Source organism: Crocodylus porosus, unplaced genomic scaffold (assembly GCF_001723895.1).
Source record: "Crocodylus porosus isolate Cpor-Errol unplaced genomic scaffold, CroPor_comp1, whole genome shotgun sequence".
Taxonomy (NCBI): Eukaryota; Metazoa; Chordata; order Crocodylia; family Crocodylidae; genus Crocodylus; species Crocodylus porosus.
This window is the reverse complement of record NW_017728918.1, coordinates 24,478,702-24,495,387: the sequence shown is the minus strand read 5'-3', so window position 1 is coordinate 24,495,387 and position 16,686 is coordinate 24,478,702. Positions and strand designations below refer to the sequence as shown.

The 16,686-nt window shown below is 40.6% G+C and overlaps 1 protein-coding gene across 1 annotated transcript in view; it reads right to left on the bottom strand.

Annotated features, from left to right (window-relative positions):
• The window catches only part of ROCK2 (Rho associated coiled-coil containing protein kinase 2), a 94,461-nt gene that overhangs the window by 54,236 nt on the left and 23,539 nt on the right, over positions 1–16,686 (bottom strand). Inside the window, exons 3-5 of the mRNA XM_019538136.1 lie at positions 9,668–9,805; positions 6,332–6,592; positions 572–716 (exon numbers count right to left, since the gene is read on the bottom strand). Coding sequence (XP_019393681.1) covers positions 572–716; positions 6,332–6,592; positions 9,668–9,805 — 544 coding nt within the window. The remainder of the gene's footprint in view (positions 1–571; positions 717–6,331; positions 6,593–9,667; positions 9,806–16,686) is intronic.

Here is a 16,686-nt window from a genome sequence, read left to right as displayed (position 1 = left end):
CACGCTCCCTCTTCCCCCACCCTCCAAACCCCGAAGTCTAGGGTGGAGGTTTAAACCCCTCCTCAGTCTTACACAGGCCTGCCAGGGCCTGGCCACACCATGTCTCCCCCTCCCCCCAGCTCAGCTTCCCTGTGAAAGGGAAGGGAGGGCTGCTCTGGCACCACCAGGCTTCTGGTCTAAACCAGTGCAGGCATGTGCCTGTATTTCCAAAATGAAAAGGGAATGTCTGCTCACTTGCAAACCGGTTCAATCTTTGCATATTAGACTAACTTGCAAAGACTGAATCAATTCAGGCTTGGGCTTTTCGAATGTCTGTCCCTAGCCTGAATGCAAAAAGTCTTCTGTAATGAATGCAATATTCAAACACTAGATAACTTAATGGTCCAGTGCATTACAATAGAAAAGCCTTACTCGAGCATAAAAAGCAGAGTCAAAAGTAGAACCAGAGACAGAAGGCTGTCTTCATCTACCCATATATCTTTCTTGTAGCTATAGCACTATCATGACAACTCAAATGAGCTTTCTAAAACAATGCTGGAAGAAGAAATTACATTAATGTAGTTATACTCACCAACTAGCATCTCAAAAAGAAAAACTCCTACAGACCACCAGTCGCATTCCCGTCCATAGTAGCCATCACCTCCTTGTGACTTAAGTACTTCGGGTGATATGTAGTCAGGTGTTCCAACAGCTGTATCACAACGCACCATACCTGTCTGTGTAACAAAATGGTAATAATAATGACTAAAACTATCAAAATGCACTTAATTAAAGATAAAATTAATATATTCAATGTTTCAACAAACCACCATTTAGTTCATGCATGTAATTTTGAGGAAAATAAACGATTCAAGACGATTAGCTCAGGAAATATTTATACCATCTCAAACTGTTTCTATTACAGAAGTGTTTTAGGATAGAAGGGCTGTTTGGTTGTAGCTATGTTGGTCTAAGGACACAGGCAGACAAGGTTCTTTGGGTAGATGTGATTTCTTTTATCAGATCAACTAAATAGTTGGAAAATTGTTCTTTGCAAGCTTTCAGGCATATCTGCCCAAAGAACCTCGTCTGCCTTAGGATAGAAGGAAAATTCATGACATCGTCCTTTTAAAAAGGAGCAACTTCACAGGTCCGTAAAAAGAAAAATGTGATTTAATTTCAGTTCCAATACACAGGAAGCCAAGCGCACACACTATGGGATTGAGTCAAAGCCTGCTGAAGTCAACAACAGTCCTTCCAGAGATTCTGGTGGGTTAAAGCTATTAAGCTTTTCCTGACCACACAGTTTAAGTTATGAAGTCCAGTCTTGGATTAATTTTTTCATCTTAGCATGTTTTTATTTTTAAAAACTGCATTTAAAAATCAAATAAAATCCATATTAGAAGAACAGGAAGGCTATAAAAAGTGCAGTGTTTGAGTTAAGCAAAGTTTTAAAATGCTTGCTCAATTAATACAAACAGTAGACAGGGCCTGTTTCCAGCTGACAGGCCAATAAAAACAGATTGTCATGTCAGGTTGGCTAATGCCCTGATTCAAAGAAGTTACATAAAGCTCAACATGTAGAGATGGAGAGAATGAAAGGAAATCAGAAGAGAGATTTTATTCCAGGGAAATGCATTTTTCTGTCATTCTCTCAATAGACAGGATATTGTGCTTCCAACAGCACAATATGGGAAAATGGGAAGACTTATGCACATCTGCGAGTCACCTACAGACAGCCTAAAGGAAACATGAACTCCTACCACTTGGGGTTATACTTTAGGCATCTTTATCTATAGATTCTATTCTACCTCCCAGAGATGACAGCAACAAGGAAAATGACCCATCTACTTTCTGGCCAACAACCTGGTTGTTAGGGCAATGACTTAGGAGTTTGGAAACTTAGGTTTGAAGTCCCATGCAGCTTCCAATGCTGTTAAAATAGTGACTGGATAATGTGCATAAACAACACTCAGAAGCAGAAGCAAAACTCAGGACTGACTCCTTTCCAAAGCAATGTCTTCCTCATTGTCTCAGAGTCAAACTCCCACTTGCTTCCTCTCATTCCTGCCTCAAGAACTGCATTCCTTCCCATCCACTGCCCAGCTTCAAAGAGGGGAAGACCCACTTACCACATAGCCTGGTGGTTAGGGCACTTTTTTGAAAACAGACAATGTGGGTTCAGTCTGATACAGGGCCTGTAACCTAGATCTCTCAGTTCCTGAATGAGTGTCCTAACCAGTATACAATATGTGGGCAGAAACTCCCTGCAATGGAGGAGCATAAGACTAAAACAAGCTTGTGTTACAGAAGCAGAGATGCTAACCATTTTCCAGGTATTCAGGCAGAGTGAAACAGGATCACAGTAACTGAAATAAGTGCTACATAGACATCTAAAAGGCAGTACAGGATCTGGGTCAAAGCATCTAGGCTGGTTTAGAGAACACTGCTTTGAATTCCTCAACAATTTCTCAAACAAGAAAGTTTCCTCCCGACTGTCCACCCCTTTGTGCTGTTATTTTTCTTTTTTGTTCTGTTTTATACTGAAGAAGCTAAATGCTTATGTGTACAGCTGCAGAAAGAACTCAAAGAAAAAAACCCAGAAGTTAGGGGGGCATATTTTCTCTAGTGGTCATTTTTCCAACACCAGTATAGTATTTATACAGCAGGGATTTCTCCCTCTTGTATAGGAAATAGAGCAGGAACTAAAGACAATCCAGAACTCTTTCAATATCAACGTGTCCATTTTTACAGTTTACCATGTAAAATATTTCCTCCATTTCATTTAGTTCGAGATATTCTAGGTTTATGAAACCTCAAAACCTAAGTTACTAAAAATAATATTACTAAAACCACCCAATTTAAAAAAGATGTTGATTTCCACTCTTCCATAGTTTCATATACTGTTATTCCTCACAAGAATGCTGCATATAATTAAAGCTAATAAAGCCTTGTTTAATTCAAGTTGATTAAAAAGGAAAAAATGGAGGGGTACAGTATTCTTAGGGGTTTAAGTATTCTTAGCTTTTGTGGTTCCCAAAGAAATCACTAATGACTTTCCAAAGTCTAGAGGACAGTATAATCTTACACCATGAAGCACAATGACATTTTAGTATTGTCTCTAGTTATGAGTTTTGTAGTGATCTCAGCAGTTTTATTACCATATTTATATGAATCTAAGATGACTCTGAATTTAAGATGACACCCCAATAGTTTGATTGTATATATGGAAAATGTATACATTTGTCATAATTTTCCATGTATACAATCTAATTATTGGAGGATCATTGTAACAGGGACTCAAGCAGGAGCCCTGTTAGTTAGACAAGTTCGGGTCAGATTGACCAGACCATGACCCCTACCAGGTGGGAGAAATCACACACCCGAGACAAGAGTGGGTGATTAGCCTGTGAAAAACTGGCATAAAACCAGCGGCGGGAGACAGACTGAGTGCCTTCGGGCACAAGAAAAAGTAGGAGAGACAAGGAACCCATCTGACGACCCCGGGAAAAGACGTCGGGACTACGGGACCTGAGACGAAAGACGTCAGGCAGGCTGCTTACCTTACTCCTCAGGCGATTCTGGTGAGTGTGAGGAGAGCTGAGACACAGCACAGCGGCTTGGCGGGGGAATCCCAAGTAGTGATAAAAACCCTGGGACGACGGATGGGCAAGGGGGTCCCAGGCTGGACTAAACCGCAAGCCCAGATCCACAGCTTTGCCACGTGCAGCAGTGTGGAGAGCCAGAGAATAACTTAGACAAATAAATTATTTATTTGTCTGCTCCTGGCACTCAGTTAGAAGCTAGCAGTGTGGGGAACACGCCTTGCTAATAAGACAATCAGTGCTTAAAATGTTCAGCACTGCATTGTAACTGAAGAGACATCCGATGTTGCAAGATCTGGTCAGCAACTCAGACATGTCTCACTAATGAGGTAATTGGCAAGACTTGTTTCTGTGCTACTTTTCTTTGGGAAATAAACTTGCATAAAGTATGTACCATCTGGGCAGTTTTATTTGATCCTTAGCCATAAAAGACCACTGATCTCCTACTTTTTCTTTTTGATGCATCATGGCAGGCGAGTACAGCAGGGAGACACAGCTAGGACCACCCTCCTGCTCACAATCATCTTTAATTCATCCCTTCCACCACTGTAGAGGGACAGGCAGTGGGGGGCAGGGGGCAGGTTACATGGGGAGGTCAAGCAGCTGGATCCCCTGTTTGTGCCTGCCACCTTGCCATCCTCTTTTAGACCAAGATCAAAATGAGCCTAACATTGAATCAAGTTAAAGGTCCACAGTACACGGATCAAACACTATTTCTATTTATTTTAATGAAAGGAAAATGAGGCTCATTACATGACTGAATTCAAACTCAAATGACTAAAGTGAATTAGCTAATTACAGTGTGCTTGCCACCTGTCACTCAGGGCTCTAAAAGTCACCAGTCTAGCAGGGAAATATAAGAGAAGGGAAGATGGAGTGCATTAAACCAGAGCTGTTGAACTCATCTGGCCCACAGCGTGCAACACATACTAGCCCTGGGCTCACTGTGCACATGGCCCCTGGGCCAGTATGGGATGCTCACAGCCCACAGTATGTGGGCTGGACTTGGCACTGCACACAGCGTGGGGGTCTGGGGCATGGTCTGCATGCACCACCCTGGAAAGACCCTCTGAGCTGCTTGTAGCACTTCGTCTAGCCTGCAAGCCACGGGCAGTGTGTGCCTTGTGCCAGGCCCACAGGCTAGCGCACAGTGCACAGGCTGGACCCAGCACTGCTTGTGGCACAGGGGGTCCAAACCCCTGTACTTCCTGCAGCACATGTACCGCATGCAGTGCAAAGGGCCAAGGCCAGGGCCAGGGCCACCAACCCACAAGCTGGATAATACAGCTCCATGGGCTGGATTCAGTCTATGGGTCATATGTATGATATATAGTTTGTGCAGTGAAAGTAGCAATAGAACCTGAAGACATAAATCATTATGTAGCAGCTTAGTTAATATTAAGATAGACACAAATGTCCAGTAGGACTTTAACATCTATAAGGCCCAAATCATTTATTTAGATTTACCAATAAAAATATTGTTTACTCAAAAGCCTGGCTATACACTTACAGCATAACCACACAGCTGCTTAAGTCACTGACAAGCAAATAAATTAAACATTTCCATTCAGCAGCCCAGAATCAACGTGAGGATGAACAATTTGCCTACTAATGGAATAAAAATCATGGTACCATTAACAAAATAGAAGTTTGTTGATGCTCCAAGTAAATGCTATTAGTTTCTCAAAAAGTTGATGATTTATCATGAGCAGGAAAAAACCTGCATTTCATGCTACATTTACCCTTGTTACAAAAAGGCGATAATTCAAAATAGCACTATAGAAAAAATAGTGCAGAGTAAACGAAAGATGACAAGGAAAGGAGGGAAAGAAGTATAAAATATTACTAGCTCAGTACAGCCAAAGAGGATCCCTCAAGCCAAGATATCCTACTCCTAAAACAGAAGTGACAAAACAAAGAAAAAAGTTAGGGCCAAGAGCTTAACTACCTTTACAGTCATAGATAATGCATGACAACTTCCTATACTTTTGTCAACTATAAAACCAAGGATATGAGGAATTATAGGTTTAATTACGAACTAATTTCACTGTCCTTATTAAGTGAAGGGAAAACTATAAACAAAGTATAAACCTAAAAATAAAAATCATTTTTGAAAGCCTGCTTTAGTTATCTAAATCATTTTAACTATACAAGCTTTACCGTAACAACATCCCCTGAAAGAATGTGGCTCATCAGGCACGACATTTTAACACGTGGGCAATGAAAACACATCGTTCTGAACAAGACGCAGCAGCAGTCCCATACCACGCATGGTTCATTAGGTACTCTACCTTGCTCTAACTTTTCAGTGTTACTACATGCCACTAGGGGGTGCTATAGGAGTAATGATATACAGCAAAGACCACACGGGTTTACTGCCTTCTCAGTTACAATTTCATTTACAGAAAAATGTCAGTTCATAAATTACTCCAGGGTTACTAATGTTGAAATTAGGTGGTGTCTCATGAGCTGTTCAGACATGTGACTAAATAATGACCCTAAAAGATTCATAAATATATTCTCTCAGAAATAACAAAAAATAAGTTTCATTCTTTGCCATCCCAGAGTAGTTTATTATGGATGCTGTTCTACTACATTAACTCCCCTTCTATTTAAAATAAGATGGCAAGAAACACCCCAGCAGCCAAGTGAGTCAGTTAGCTGAACTTTCATTCAGGTGTCATAAAACAAAATGTTAACGCTGTATATTTTCCTAATGGATAAAAAACACGTAGCAGCAAACCTACTTCATCCATTTTCATGCAAGTGCCAAAATCTGCCAGCTTCAGGTGCCCATGTTTATCCAAAAGCATGTTGTCAGGCTTCACATCTCTGTGGATCAAGCCCATGGAGTGGATTGCATCCAGAGCAAGAACAACTTCAGCTGTGTAGAATTTAGCCCATTTTTCAGGCACATCATAATTGCTCATAAGGTTTACAAGATCTCCACCTGGCATGTATTCCATTACCATGTACAGGTATTTGTCATCTTGAAAGGCACAAAACAGCTGAAATAAAATGGAGAGCAGATTATTTCAGAAAGATATCTCAGGCAAAGGAAAGGGGGACATGGGTGGATGCTATTCTGCATTCATGTTTTACCAACTCCAAATCTGAGATTTTTAAGGTTATGGTAAGGCAACATTTAGATTTTCAAGTTTTAGGCATTTCACATAGCATCTCAGTCTCAGAAAACCTAAAAGATTACTCATTCATTCCAATGACTAACCAACCATCTACCCGTTTCTCAGCCTAAATCCAGCATAAAAAGACATTCTAAATTAGTTCCCTTGAGATGCCAGCATAATTCAAAGTTCTTGAAATAGCTAAATGATGACTCGTATCTCAAACAGTTTTAAAGATTCATGTATGTATTATTCAGATATTTAGAAGCTATAGCATAACTGCTATTTAAAATGCAACAGTATTTATTACATCTAACTTCACCAGTCTGACATGACAAAAATAGGTTAAGTGATATAACCCTGAAGTGAGGAAGCTGACGAACCTAACTTAAATGTTTAATTTTAATACCATTTTAGATCTAGTTACATTTACTATTTTAGTTACTAGCAGCATTAATGTATTTCTTTACAAAAGTATTTCAGAGGTTTTTTCTGAGCAACAGACTCTAGGCATTTTTGTTTTTAAGTAACCTCTGCTTTAAGGCCAAGGGCATTACCATCTGCTTGCTCAGTGACTGGCATGCAACAAGTCTCAGAAATGGCTGCTCAGCCCATTTCTCAGAGAACAGGTTTAAACATGACGATAGTCATATTTTAGGCTTGCTCAGTGACCTACTATTACATAGTTTCATAGTTGGTAGGGTCAGAAGGGACATGAGCAGATCATCAAGTCTGACCCCCTGCCATGGGCAGGAAAGAGTACCGGGGTCAAATGACCCGGCTAGGTGATTATCCAGCCTCCTTTTGAAGACCCCCAGGGTAGGAGCGAGCACCACTTCCCTTGGAAGTTGGTTCCAGATCCTAGCTGCCCTGACAATACTGGTCCTCATATAAAATGGCAATTAAAAAGCAATTATTTAAGCATCCCCTATATCTCAATGACATTATTATACAAGTATTAATTGGATATAAAATTATACAACTATTTATATTACTATAATTTACTATTTATACTACCTTATTTAGGTTTTTTTTCCTTTATAGCTCTCAGCCATTCAACAAAAGTGTTCCCCCCGAGGGAAAATAAAATGAAGACTTGCTCAAGCTAATGGCAGTTAATAGCTGGAAACAGAATCACACCATCTTACTCCAGAAGTAGTATGTATTAAATATATTTTACAGCAAAACAAAATTATTGGTGTAAATATCTTATTCCTTTCAATGGTAAATGCTACTTCAAATTTTGAAAAGTAAAATTATTTTAGATTTTTCTTGATATACCAAAAAGATTTTCCTAAGCCACAGTTTTAAACAAAAATGGCTTAATTATTAAAATACTCCAAGGCACTAGAGAGGATACAGGCAAATTACACTCAGATTATATGACTGAAAGCAAACTACATAATTCAGATTGAGTAATAAATATATATATTTCTCATTTAATACAATGTGTAATTAATACAAGTTACTTCTTGCTACAAGTAGTGCAGTTTAATCTAAAAAACCAGAGTATGCAATCAATGTTCCCTCTAAGCTATAGCAATCTGCGAGCGCGCCGCTTCAGTCCCGCCTCTTAGCGGGAACATTGCTGGTCAGCATCTCAAACACACCAGTCTTCCCTCCCTCCGGTTTCTGCACCAAAGCTGAGAACCTTCCCCTTGCCCTGAACAGAGCCTTTTCTGCTCAGTGGCTCCAGTTCTTCCCCTGAGGATGAGATTCCTCTTCTTAATCTTAAAGATCAATCTCTCCTTTAAATCCTGAGCCTCAGCCCTGCCCTGCAAGCCCATGCCCTCTGAGAACTTGGCCTGCACAGTACTTCTCAAGAACAGCCAAATCCCCTTTGTCTGAGGGTGAAGCCAGCAGGGCTCAGGGCGAAGCTCACCCAAAGGGGCTGGGGAGCAGAGCAGTTCCCCAGAGCCAGAGGATCCTGTGCCATGCCCAGCTCTGCCCCAGTCTCAGCTCCTGTCCCCACCCCCGCCTTGCCTTGGGGGCTGCTCCAGCCGGGGCTGCACTCTCCCTCCCCGCAGGGATGCCCGTGTGGTGAGGAGCGGAGCGGCCTCCACCCAGCGGAGCAGTGAAGTGTACCGCGCTCCAAGGGCAGCGCCCAAAGTTTCTGGGAAGCCACAACCCTGCTCCTCTCTGGGAAGGTCCTCGGTGCCAGGGGTCACTATCCCCCAGCCACAGCCAGCAGTGGCGCTCCTCTGGGGCCCCGGGGGAGCCCAGTTCCTCCAGCTTTGTGAACAACCCCCACCGTGCAGTTACTGCTCGGCAATATTTTTTTTATTGTGCGCAGCCGCGCACGCGCACAGCTTAGAGGGAACCATGTATACAATTATGTTAGTTGTGATAAACATGCTAAAACTAGCAATTTTCATGTTGCAGGAAAGAAACTGGTTATCAAAAGGAGATTGAAGAATTTCTCACTGTAGAATTATTTTGATAAGTTAGGTGTATCATATGTATTTAATGTCTTCTTTGAAGGAATCTATCAACGTTTTCTGAGTTTGCTCATCAGACTACTTAATTAGCAAGGCAGTTGCTCATCTATCACATAAAGCAAACAGCTTTGTGCTTACTTTTTAATATTTAAAACCAAAGCCACACACTTGAAGATGTTTAAAATTGTAACTTTTTAATTCTTATATTAAAGTACAAAGAATTTTTGCCGTGTTCTTTTTTGTCATTAAAAATTATAAAAAGCATTTATACAAATAGAAGTTAAATCTACCCTTCGCTTACCTAATATATTCAGTAACACACTTAACGTTTGTAATATTGTAATTGTTCCCACTGCCTTAACAGTGAATCTGGCAGAACTGAAAAAGATAGGTAAAAAAGGCATGTCCATTTCAACATATACCTGCAATCACTCTATAAATTAGACCCCAAACTGAAACTAACATTTTTAAATAAAACAAACAACAAAACGCACAACAAAATTATAAAAACGATTCTTACCTGAACAACCCATGGACTGTTGGCAAAGGCCATGATATCTCTTTCTTCCCAGAAAAAGGCTGAATCTGATCTTTTGATCATTTCAAATTTACTAAGAAGCTTCATTGCATAAACTTTCTGAGTCAATTTATGGCGAACCTATTGATTAAAAAAGATGAGGGGGAGAATTAAAAATTCCAAAACTGACAGACAACATCAAGGAAAGTAGCAAGTAAGCTTAGTTTGTTTTCCACTGATATGACTAACTCCCTTAAAATAATAGATCTGTACAGCCATGAGCTTGTACAAGGTGAAAGAGTGCTAAAATGGAAGTGGGCAAAGTAACAGGAGTTATGGTACTGTTACAGAGATACGTGGAGATGTCTGGAAGGATAAGGGGGAGAGTTTGGGGGGATCTCTAACATGCAATAAGAAAACAGTATACTGTGTATGCTCCACTTAGGAGGGATTCATTTGATCTGGAGGCTCCCTCTTGCAAAACACCTTCCAAGTAAAGAAAGAATCAGTGCGTAAATAGGCATATTCCAAGAAAAACACAGTACATTCCTCTTTTCAAGGAATGAGAATGTCTCTGTGTCCATTATTACAGATACAAACTTGTCAGGATATGCAGATCACGTACAAACTTTAAAAGCTTTTACCCCGACCACCATAAAAAACAATACCAACTACATCTCCTTCAGCACGCCCCCCCCCCCAATAATGTTAACATCATAAACTTAATTTACATGCAATGATTTAAGGAACAATGAAAGTTTTCTTTCCATGTCTTGACAAAATTTTGGAATACTTCTCTCCCCACTAAATCAAATGGCCATATTACAGCTAAACAGCAGATAAATACATTCCTCTACATAAAATTGCGAAGTTTTTCATGCATGCATACCAGATTTTTCCATCTCTGAGCAAAAGCAATTGTCAATAAAGACGTTTCTTTTGGGGAGCAGGAGGAGCAGTTATAAACAATAGTTCAAGAGCATCTGAACACAGCATTTTCAAGGCTAAGTTGAGACTCCAGGGATTTGATTGGTAGTCATCACTGGATACCTTGACCCTAACTACTTAGACTCTTCTATTCAACTTCAAAGCAGGTGGAAGGAAGAAGTTAACAGGTTGAGGAATCTACTTAAGAGCTCTTTCACTAACAAACTTCATTGAGCTTCAAGGCTATCATAGCCAGAGGATTTTTTTTTTTGGTGAACAGTCTATAGATCGCTTCTGCGGTGCAGACAGATCAGACCTTACAGCAGTGATTCTCAACCAGAGTATCTTGGAGTACCTTGAGTTCCTTTCAGTGGTGCTGAGGGGTGCCACACAATGTTGTCACTGTTTGGTGTGTGACCATGATTTACAGGATAAACCCTGAAGTTTCAAATAGGAATCTATAGCATTAAAAACATTCTTTCCTGTTGGCTGTGGTCTTTCCAAGTATTTTGCAAAGAAAAATTGCACTATTATTTTTATGTAGTCACACGAGTGAAAACTGAGTGCTAATATTTTGTGAGGAGAACCTCAAATCTAAAAAGCTTGAGAACCACTGCCGTAGAGTATGAACTGGTAGTGTCGGTCTTGAGGAAATAAGAGTATTCACCACCTATCCAATCTACCCAGCGTTTCACCAGCCAGTCCACAAAACTGAACAGCAAGACTGAGGTGGAAGATGGTCCCTTTTGAATGAAGCCTTTTTTCCTAAAAAAGGCAAAGCAGAGAAGGTCTAAACTGGACCTTCACCAAGCCATTCTTCAGACAATGGCCCCTAGGATCTTCATGATCAATGGGAAGGTGATGGTATAAACCAGTGATTCTCAACCAGGGTGCCATGGGACCCTGGGAATCTTGAGATCATTTCAAGGGTGCCATGAGGTACCACGCAAGGTTAGCAGTGCTAGGTGTAAAAACATGATTCACAAAATAAACCCAGAGGTTTCAAACAGGAATCCATGGTGATAAAAATAGTAAGCCCTATTGTGGTCTTTCTGAGTTCTCTGCAACAGAAGAATTGCTGAATTATTTTTCTGTAGTCAAAAAACTAGTGAAAACTAAGAGCTGGCATTTTCCAAGGGTTGCCTCACACCTACAGAGGTTGAGAAACACTAATGTAAGCTACATCCCCTTCCACAGAACACAAAAATCCTTGAGACCATGTTTACAGACCTAAATGGGTAGTTTCTGACAGTACCTGAATAAATGAGGATAAAATTTAAAACAGTTCGTTTTTTTAGAACAGTAAGAATTTGAGGAGACTTTGATATGTTAAATGAACAGGAACTCGAAGACACGCATCATTTAAGCTGGCTAAGGTAAACGGTAGTCTCCCTGATCTGGGTCAAATATTTTATTAATTAGCAATCATATCTAGGATTGAGCAGTTTCCTGATATGTAAGAAGTACCTGGGAAAAAAAAGGGTGTGGAGAAATCTTGTATTCTCCCAGTCTAGGGAACATTGGTGTTGTCTCTAATTTCTAGAAGTAAGAGATAAAGGAAAAATGAAAGAGAAAATGAAATAAAACCCACTCAGAACCACTATCAAGAACCACCTCTGATCCTTGGGTTCTAAATAACGTATCAGGTCAACAAGAAAATTCTGATCTCCTTTTCAAAAGTCCAGCTGAGGGGGAATAAGTTTCTTTCAGCCTTTTTTTTTTTTTTTTTTTTGCCCGTCAAAGATTTCTGTTTTGGACTTATGAAAAGTTCTACTGTAATCTGCATTACTTGGGCTCATGTCACTGGACATATCATATCTGCACATTTTTCCACAGAACAACCACACCCTTTCTGACCTCATAATCCTTGTGCTCAAACAGAATTTTACTAGAGACCTCCAGAAGATGGGACTGGGAGCAGAAGTTCATAACTATACTGTACAGTAAAAAAAATCTGCTCTGAATATAGACAGTGGCTCCATCATAACCTTACAAAAACTGCCAGTGATCGTCATGCACTTCACGGGTAATAACTAACCCCATCTTGAATGGCTTGGTTCTGCCATAAACTAGATTGCCTCCCCTGCTATACTATTTTGGTACATTCATACTTCTTCATTCCTAGTTTACAGCCCCCCTCTATCCCTCCAAGCAGACGACTTGCTTTGCACGGTCTTTTCTCTGATAGTTAGATCAACCTGTCTCTGCTTCTTCTTCAGACCTGAGGAAGGACACTTGATACCAGAAAGCTTGTCCAACAGCTCTCCAATGATACAGTTAGTCCAATAAAAGATATCACAAAAAAGCCTTGCCTCACTGGAAATTTCCTTGTAGGAATGTGTAGGAATCCTGATGAAGAGAGACTGGTGTTGAGAATTTATATTTGTTCATTTAGAAAGCTGGAGTGGAGAGATTTCTTTTGCAAGACCTCTCCTAGTACACAACATCAAAACAGGCTGAAGCTCTTCAAAAGAAGGGAGACAAGATGGAGTTTAGCCAAAATGCCCCTCCCTCCCAACAGGCTCATTGTTCTAAGTTGGAGAATCCCAGGAAGCTGGCTTCTAGTCAGAAAGATTGTTATGTCGACTTGCTGAAATCATTTAGTGTACTAAGAGAGATTTCTGAATACTACATGTTCCACAGTCCCCAAGAGTGATGGTTTCAACCAATTACTGGAACAGAGAGAATGCCAGCTTTTATGAAAAAGGCAGTAGGAAGACTGACCACATACCAACTATCTAAACCAGTGGCAGTCAGATGTACACTGTACTGACAAGCAAAGCTTTTCAAAAGTGCCCAGATCCAGAACAGACTAAAAGTAAGATGCATCCACAATGAAATATTATCACTGCAAACTTACAAATATCAATGGCAACACTGGAACCTAGAAGGACAAAAAAAAAATCACTGAAATGTCATCGTCAGACATTCATTTACATCACATGCATGTACTCTGCTGAAACAAAATAACAAGAGACGAAAGTTATCTGGGGACCTGTGGAACAGAAGCATGGCAGAAAACCAGCTGTTTGGGGGTTATAAATGAGGTTTACAATTACTATGCATTTTTACTCTAATTTGTGTAACTCCATAGTTTAATGTTTATTAAAAAAAAGTTTCAATACTACCAAATTCTTTGGGACTAATACTTTGGAGCAATGAGTTCAAAGCTTAATAATAAATTATGAAAAAGATACTGCTTTTCATCTTTTAAAATGTGCTGGTTTTTACTGTTAATAGGGTCATGCTGCTTTTCTAGCACCAGAACAGTAACAATAAACTGGTTCAATGTTTCAATCTTCTCAATAGTTGTCATTGATTTATATATCATTATTTTGTCACTGTCAACTGTCCATTGATGGAGAAGGAGATAGTCTATTCAGGAAGGACAGTCGGGGGAAAGGAAGGAAGAGGCATTCCTTTGTGAAGAAAGGAGGTATGTACCAGCGCTCAGATTCAGAATTCAGTGGGAAGTAGCTCTGTTTGAGAGTCTCTGGGTAAAGATAAAAGGGGAGAAGGAAACCTAACAAAATCATCCCAAGTACAGGACTTGGTTTATGGCATCTTTATAACTAGCCAGATACTGACAGGAAAGGATACAACAGGACTCACACTTTGCACAATGATTCTGAAGCATGCCAGGGTAATTATTTTATTGTATTCTGGAGAAAACTAGAGGAGAGGTCCTTTTAGACATGATGCAGACTAACTGGAAGGGACTGGTTCAGAGTATGAAAACAGAAGACAACTTGGGGGACAGTAATTCTTAAATGATAAATTTTATCATTCTTACAAAGGTTTTATGATTCCAAAAGCACCGAGCCTAAGGGAGAAAGGAGTTCAGAGGAGTTGGCACTTTCTTTTTTTTTTTTTTTTGCTTAATCCTCACTATGACAAGTTAACTGTAACCAAACAGATAATTAACACCAATGATAATGTAAAAATTCAGGCTAGACTACAGGATAAACAGGTTAGAGACTATTTAGACAAGTCAGAAGTCTTCAAATCAGATGAGCCTTACGAACTTCATCCTCCTGATACAGAACAAAGCAAATCTCAGAATCTCTGAGAAACTGTGGAAAACAGATGCAGTCTCAGGAGCATTAACCCTTGAAAAGGGTTAATATAATGCTTATTTTTTTCAAATGAGATATGAGAAAAAAGGATGACCAGGGAATTATATACCAGCCAGCCTAACTTCAATTCCTGAAAAGATAGTGGAACCAATAATCTAACAGTCTATCTGTAAGTACATAAAAGGTCACGTGAACAATAAATGCCACAATGGATTTTTCTAAGACAAGGCATGTCAAACCAGCCTAACATTCTTTTGACAGGGCTGCAGACCTTGTCAATAAGGGAAAAACAGAAACATATTCAAACAATATAGTCTAGAGACAGCTACTATACGGAGGGTACACAACTGAAGAGAAATGTTTCCAAAAGTATGGCCAGATGTATCAAATGGAATTCCACAGGAGTCTGCCTTAGTCCCAATACTATTCAATTTTTAAATTAACTACTTGGATAATGGAATCAAGACAAATGTCAAACTAGGAGGGGTTGCATACCCTTTGGAAAACAGGATTAGAGAGTTCAAAATGATCTGGAGAAATTGAAAAAAATTGTCTGAAATAACCAGGACAAGTGCAAAGAACTACAGTGATGCAGAAATAAGTACTGCACAAATACAGTATGGGAAGCTGGGAGCAACTGTGCAGAAAAAGGATTATGGGTTATAGTGGTCACAAATGAATCGTGATTCAACACATACTGCTGCAAAAGAGTCAGCATTACACTGGGATATATAAACAGGAATACTGCATGCAAGATGTGAAGTAATTCTTTCACTCTACTCAGCACTCACTGGGACAGTTGGAATATCGAGCCCAGTTACAGGCACTGAACCTGAAGAAAGCAGTGAACAAAATGGAGACTCCAGACAAAAGAAAAAAAAATGATTAGAGGGCCAGAAAGCATAACCCAAGAGGAAAAACTGAGAGAAGGCTCAAGTTTTGTGGAGAGAAGAAAAGAATGCTGAGTAATATATCTGAAGGCATGAAAACACTTGTCAACTATGGAAGATGCTATTGCAAAAAGGAAGGTTAGTATCTGTACTCCATGGGCCAGATTAAAAACAACCGAAGTGATACATGCTATGCAATGTCCTGCCTAAACATTTAGGAACCTGTGCCCACAGGCAAAATGAAACAAAAGCACAGCTGATATTCCTGGGATCTGAACACCTTGAAATGGAGACACCATGGAGCAAATCCTCACCAATCCTTTTGTTCAGGATTCACAGCAGCTACCACACTATGCAGAGCAGGGTGCAGACTTGCTGAGAGGAAGTGCAGAAAAGATGGAGCTATCTGGGGCCTAGTTTCCCACCTGGACTTGGGAGATATCTATGCAGTTTCCTGCACCCTTGACTTAGGCACTGTCAACAAAGTTGGGTTTGGAACTCAATCTATTCACCCTGCATAGTGGTGATTGCTTTGTTGAACTGGCCATAAAAATTATATACCCTGATTAATACTTATGTGATCTGAATACCTATCAATAACAGCAAAGGAGAGCCCCAGTCCTGAGCACTCTCCTTTCAATTACTGTGCTGTCCCAAATTATTGTGCTTTTTCTGCCCGAATCTTGTATCCTTTCCTACTTTTCATTTTCTTACACTTTTCTCTTGGATTACCTCCCCACTTGGGGGGGAGCATGGGGCAGGGCGGAGAATGGGAGAGACTACACTTGGGAGTTCCCTTTCACAGAAGCCAATTGCATTTATAAAATGATGCAGGCATGGCAGCTCTGGAAACAGGGGCTATGCCCTGCTGCTGCTTGCCCAGCTGGGGCAGGATGCAAGAATGGATCGCCCCAGGCAGAAGACGGCAAATGCCGCACCTGCATCCCACCCAGTCACGCCCTGCCCCGGCTGGGCAAATGGCAGCAGGGCATAGCCCATGCTCCAGTGCTGATGTGGGCACAGCAGCACTGGGAGAGAGGACTCTGTCCTGCTGCCACCTGCCCATCCAGGGAGGGGGGGCAATGCAGGCATGGCTCGCTCCAGGCAGAAGAGGGCAAGCAGCAGCAGG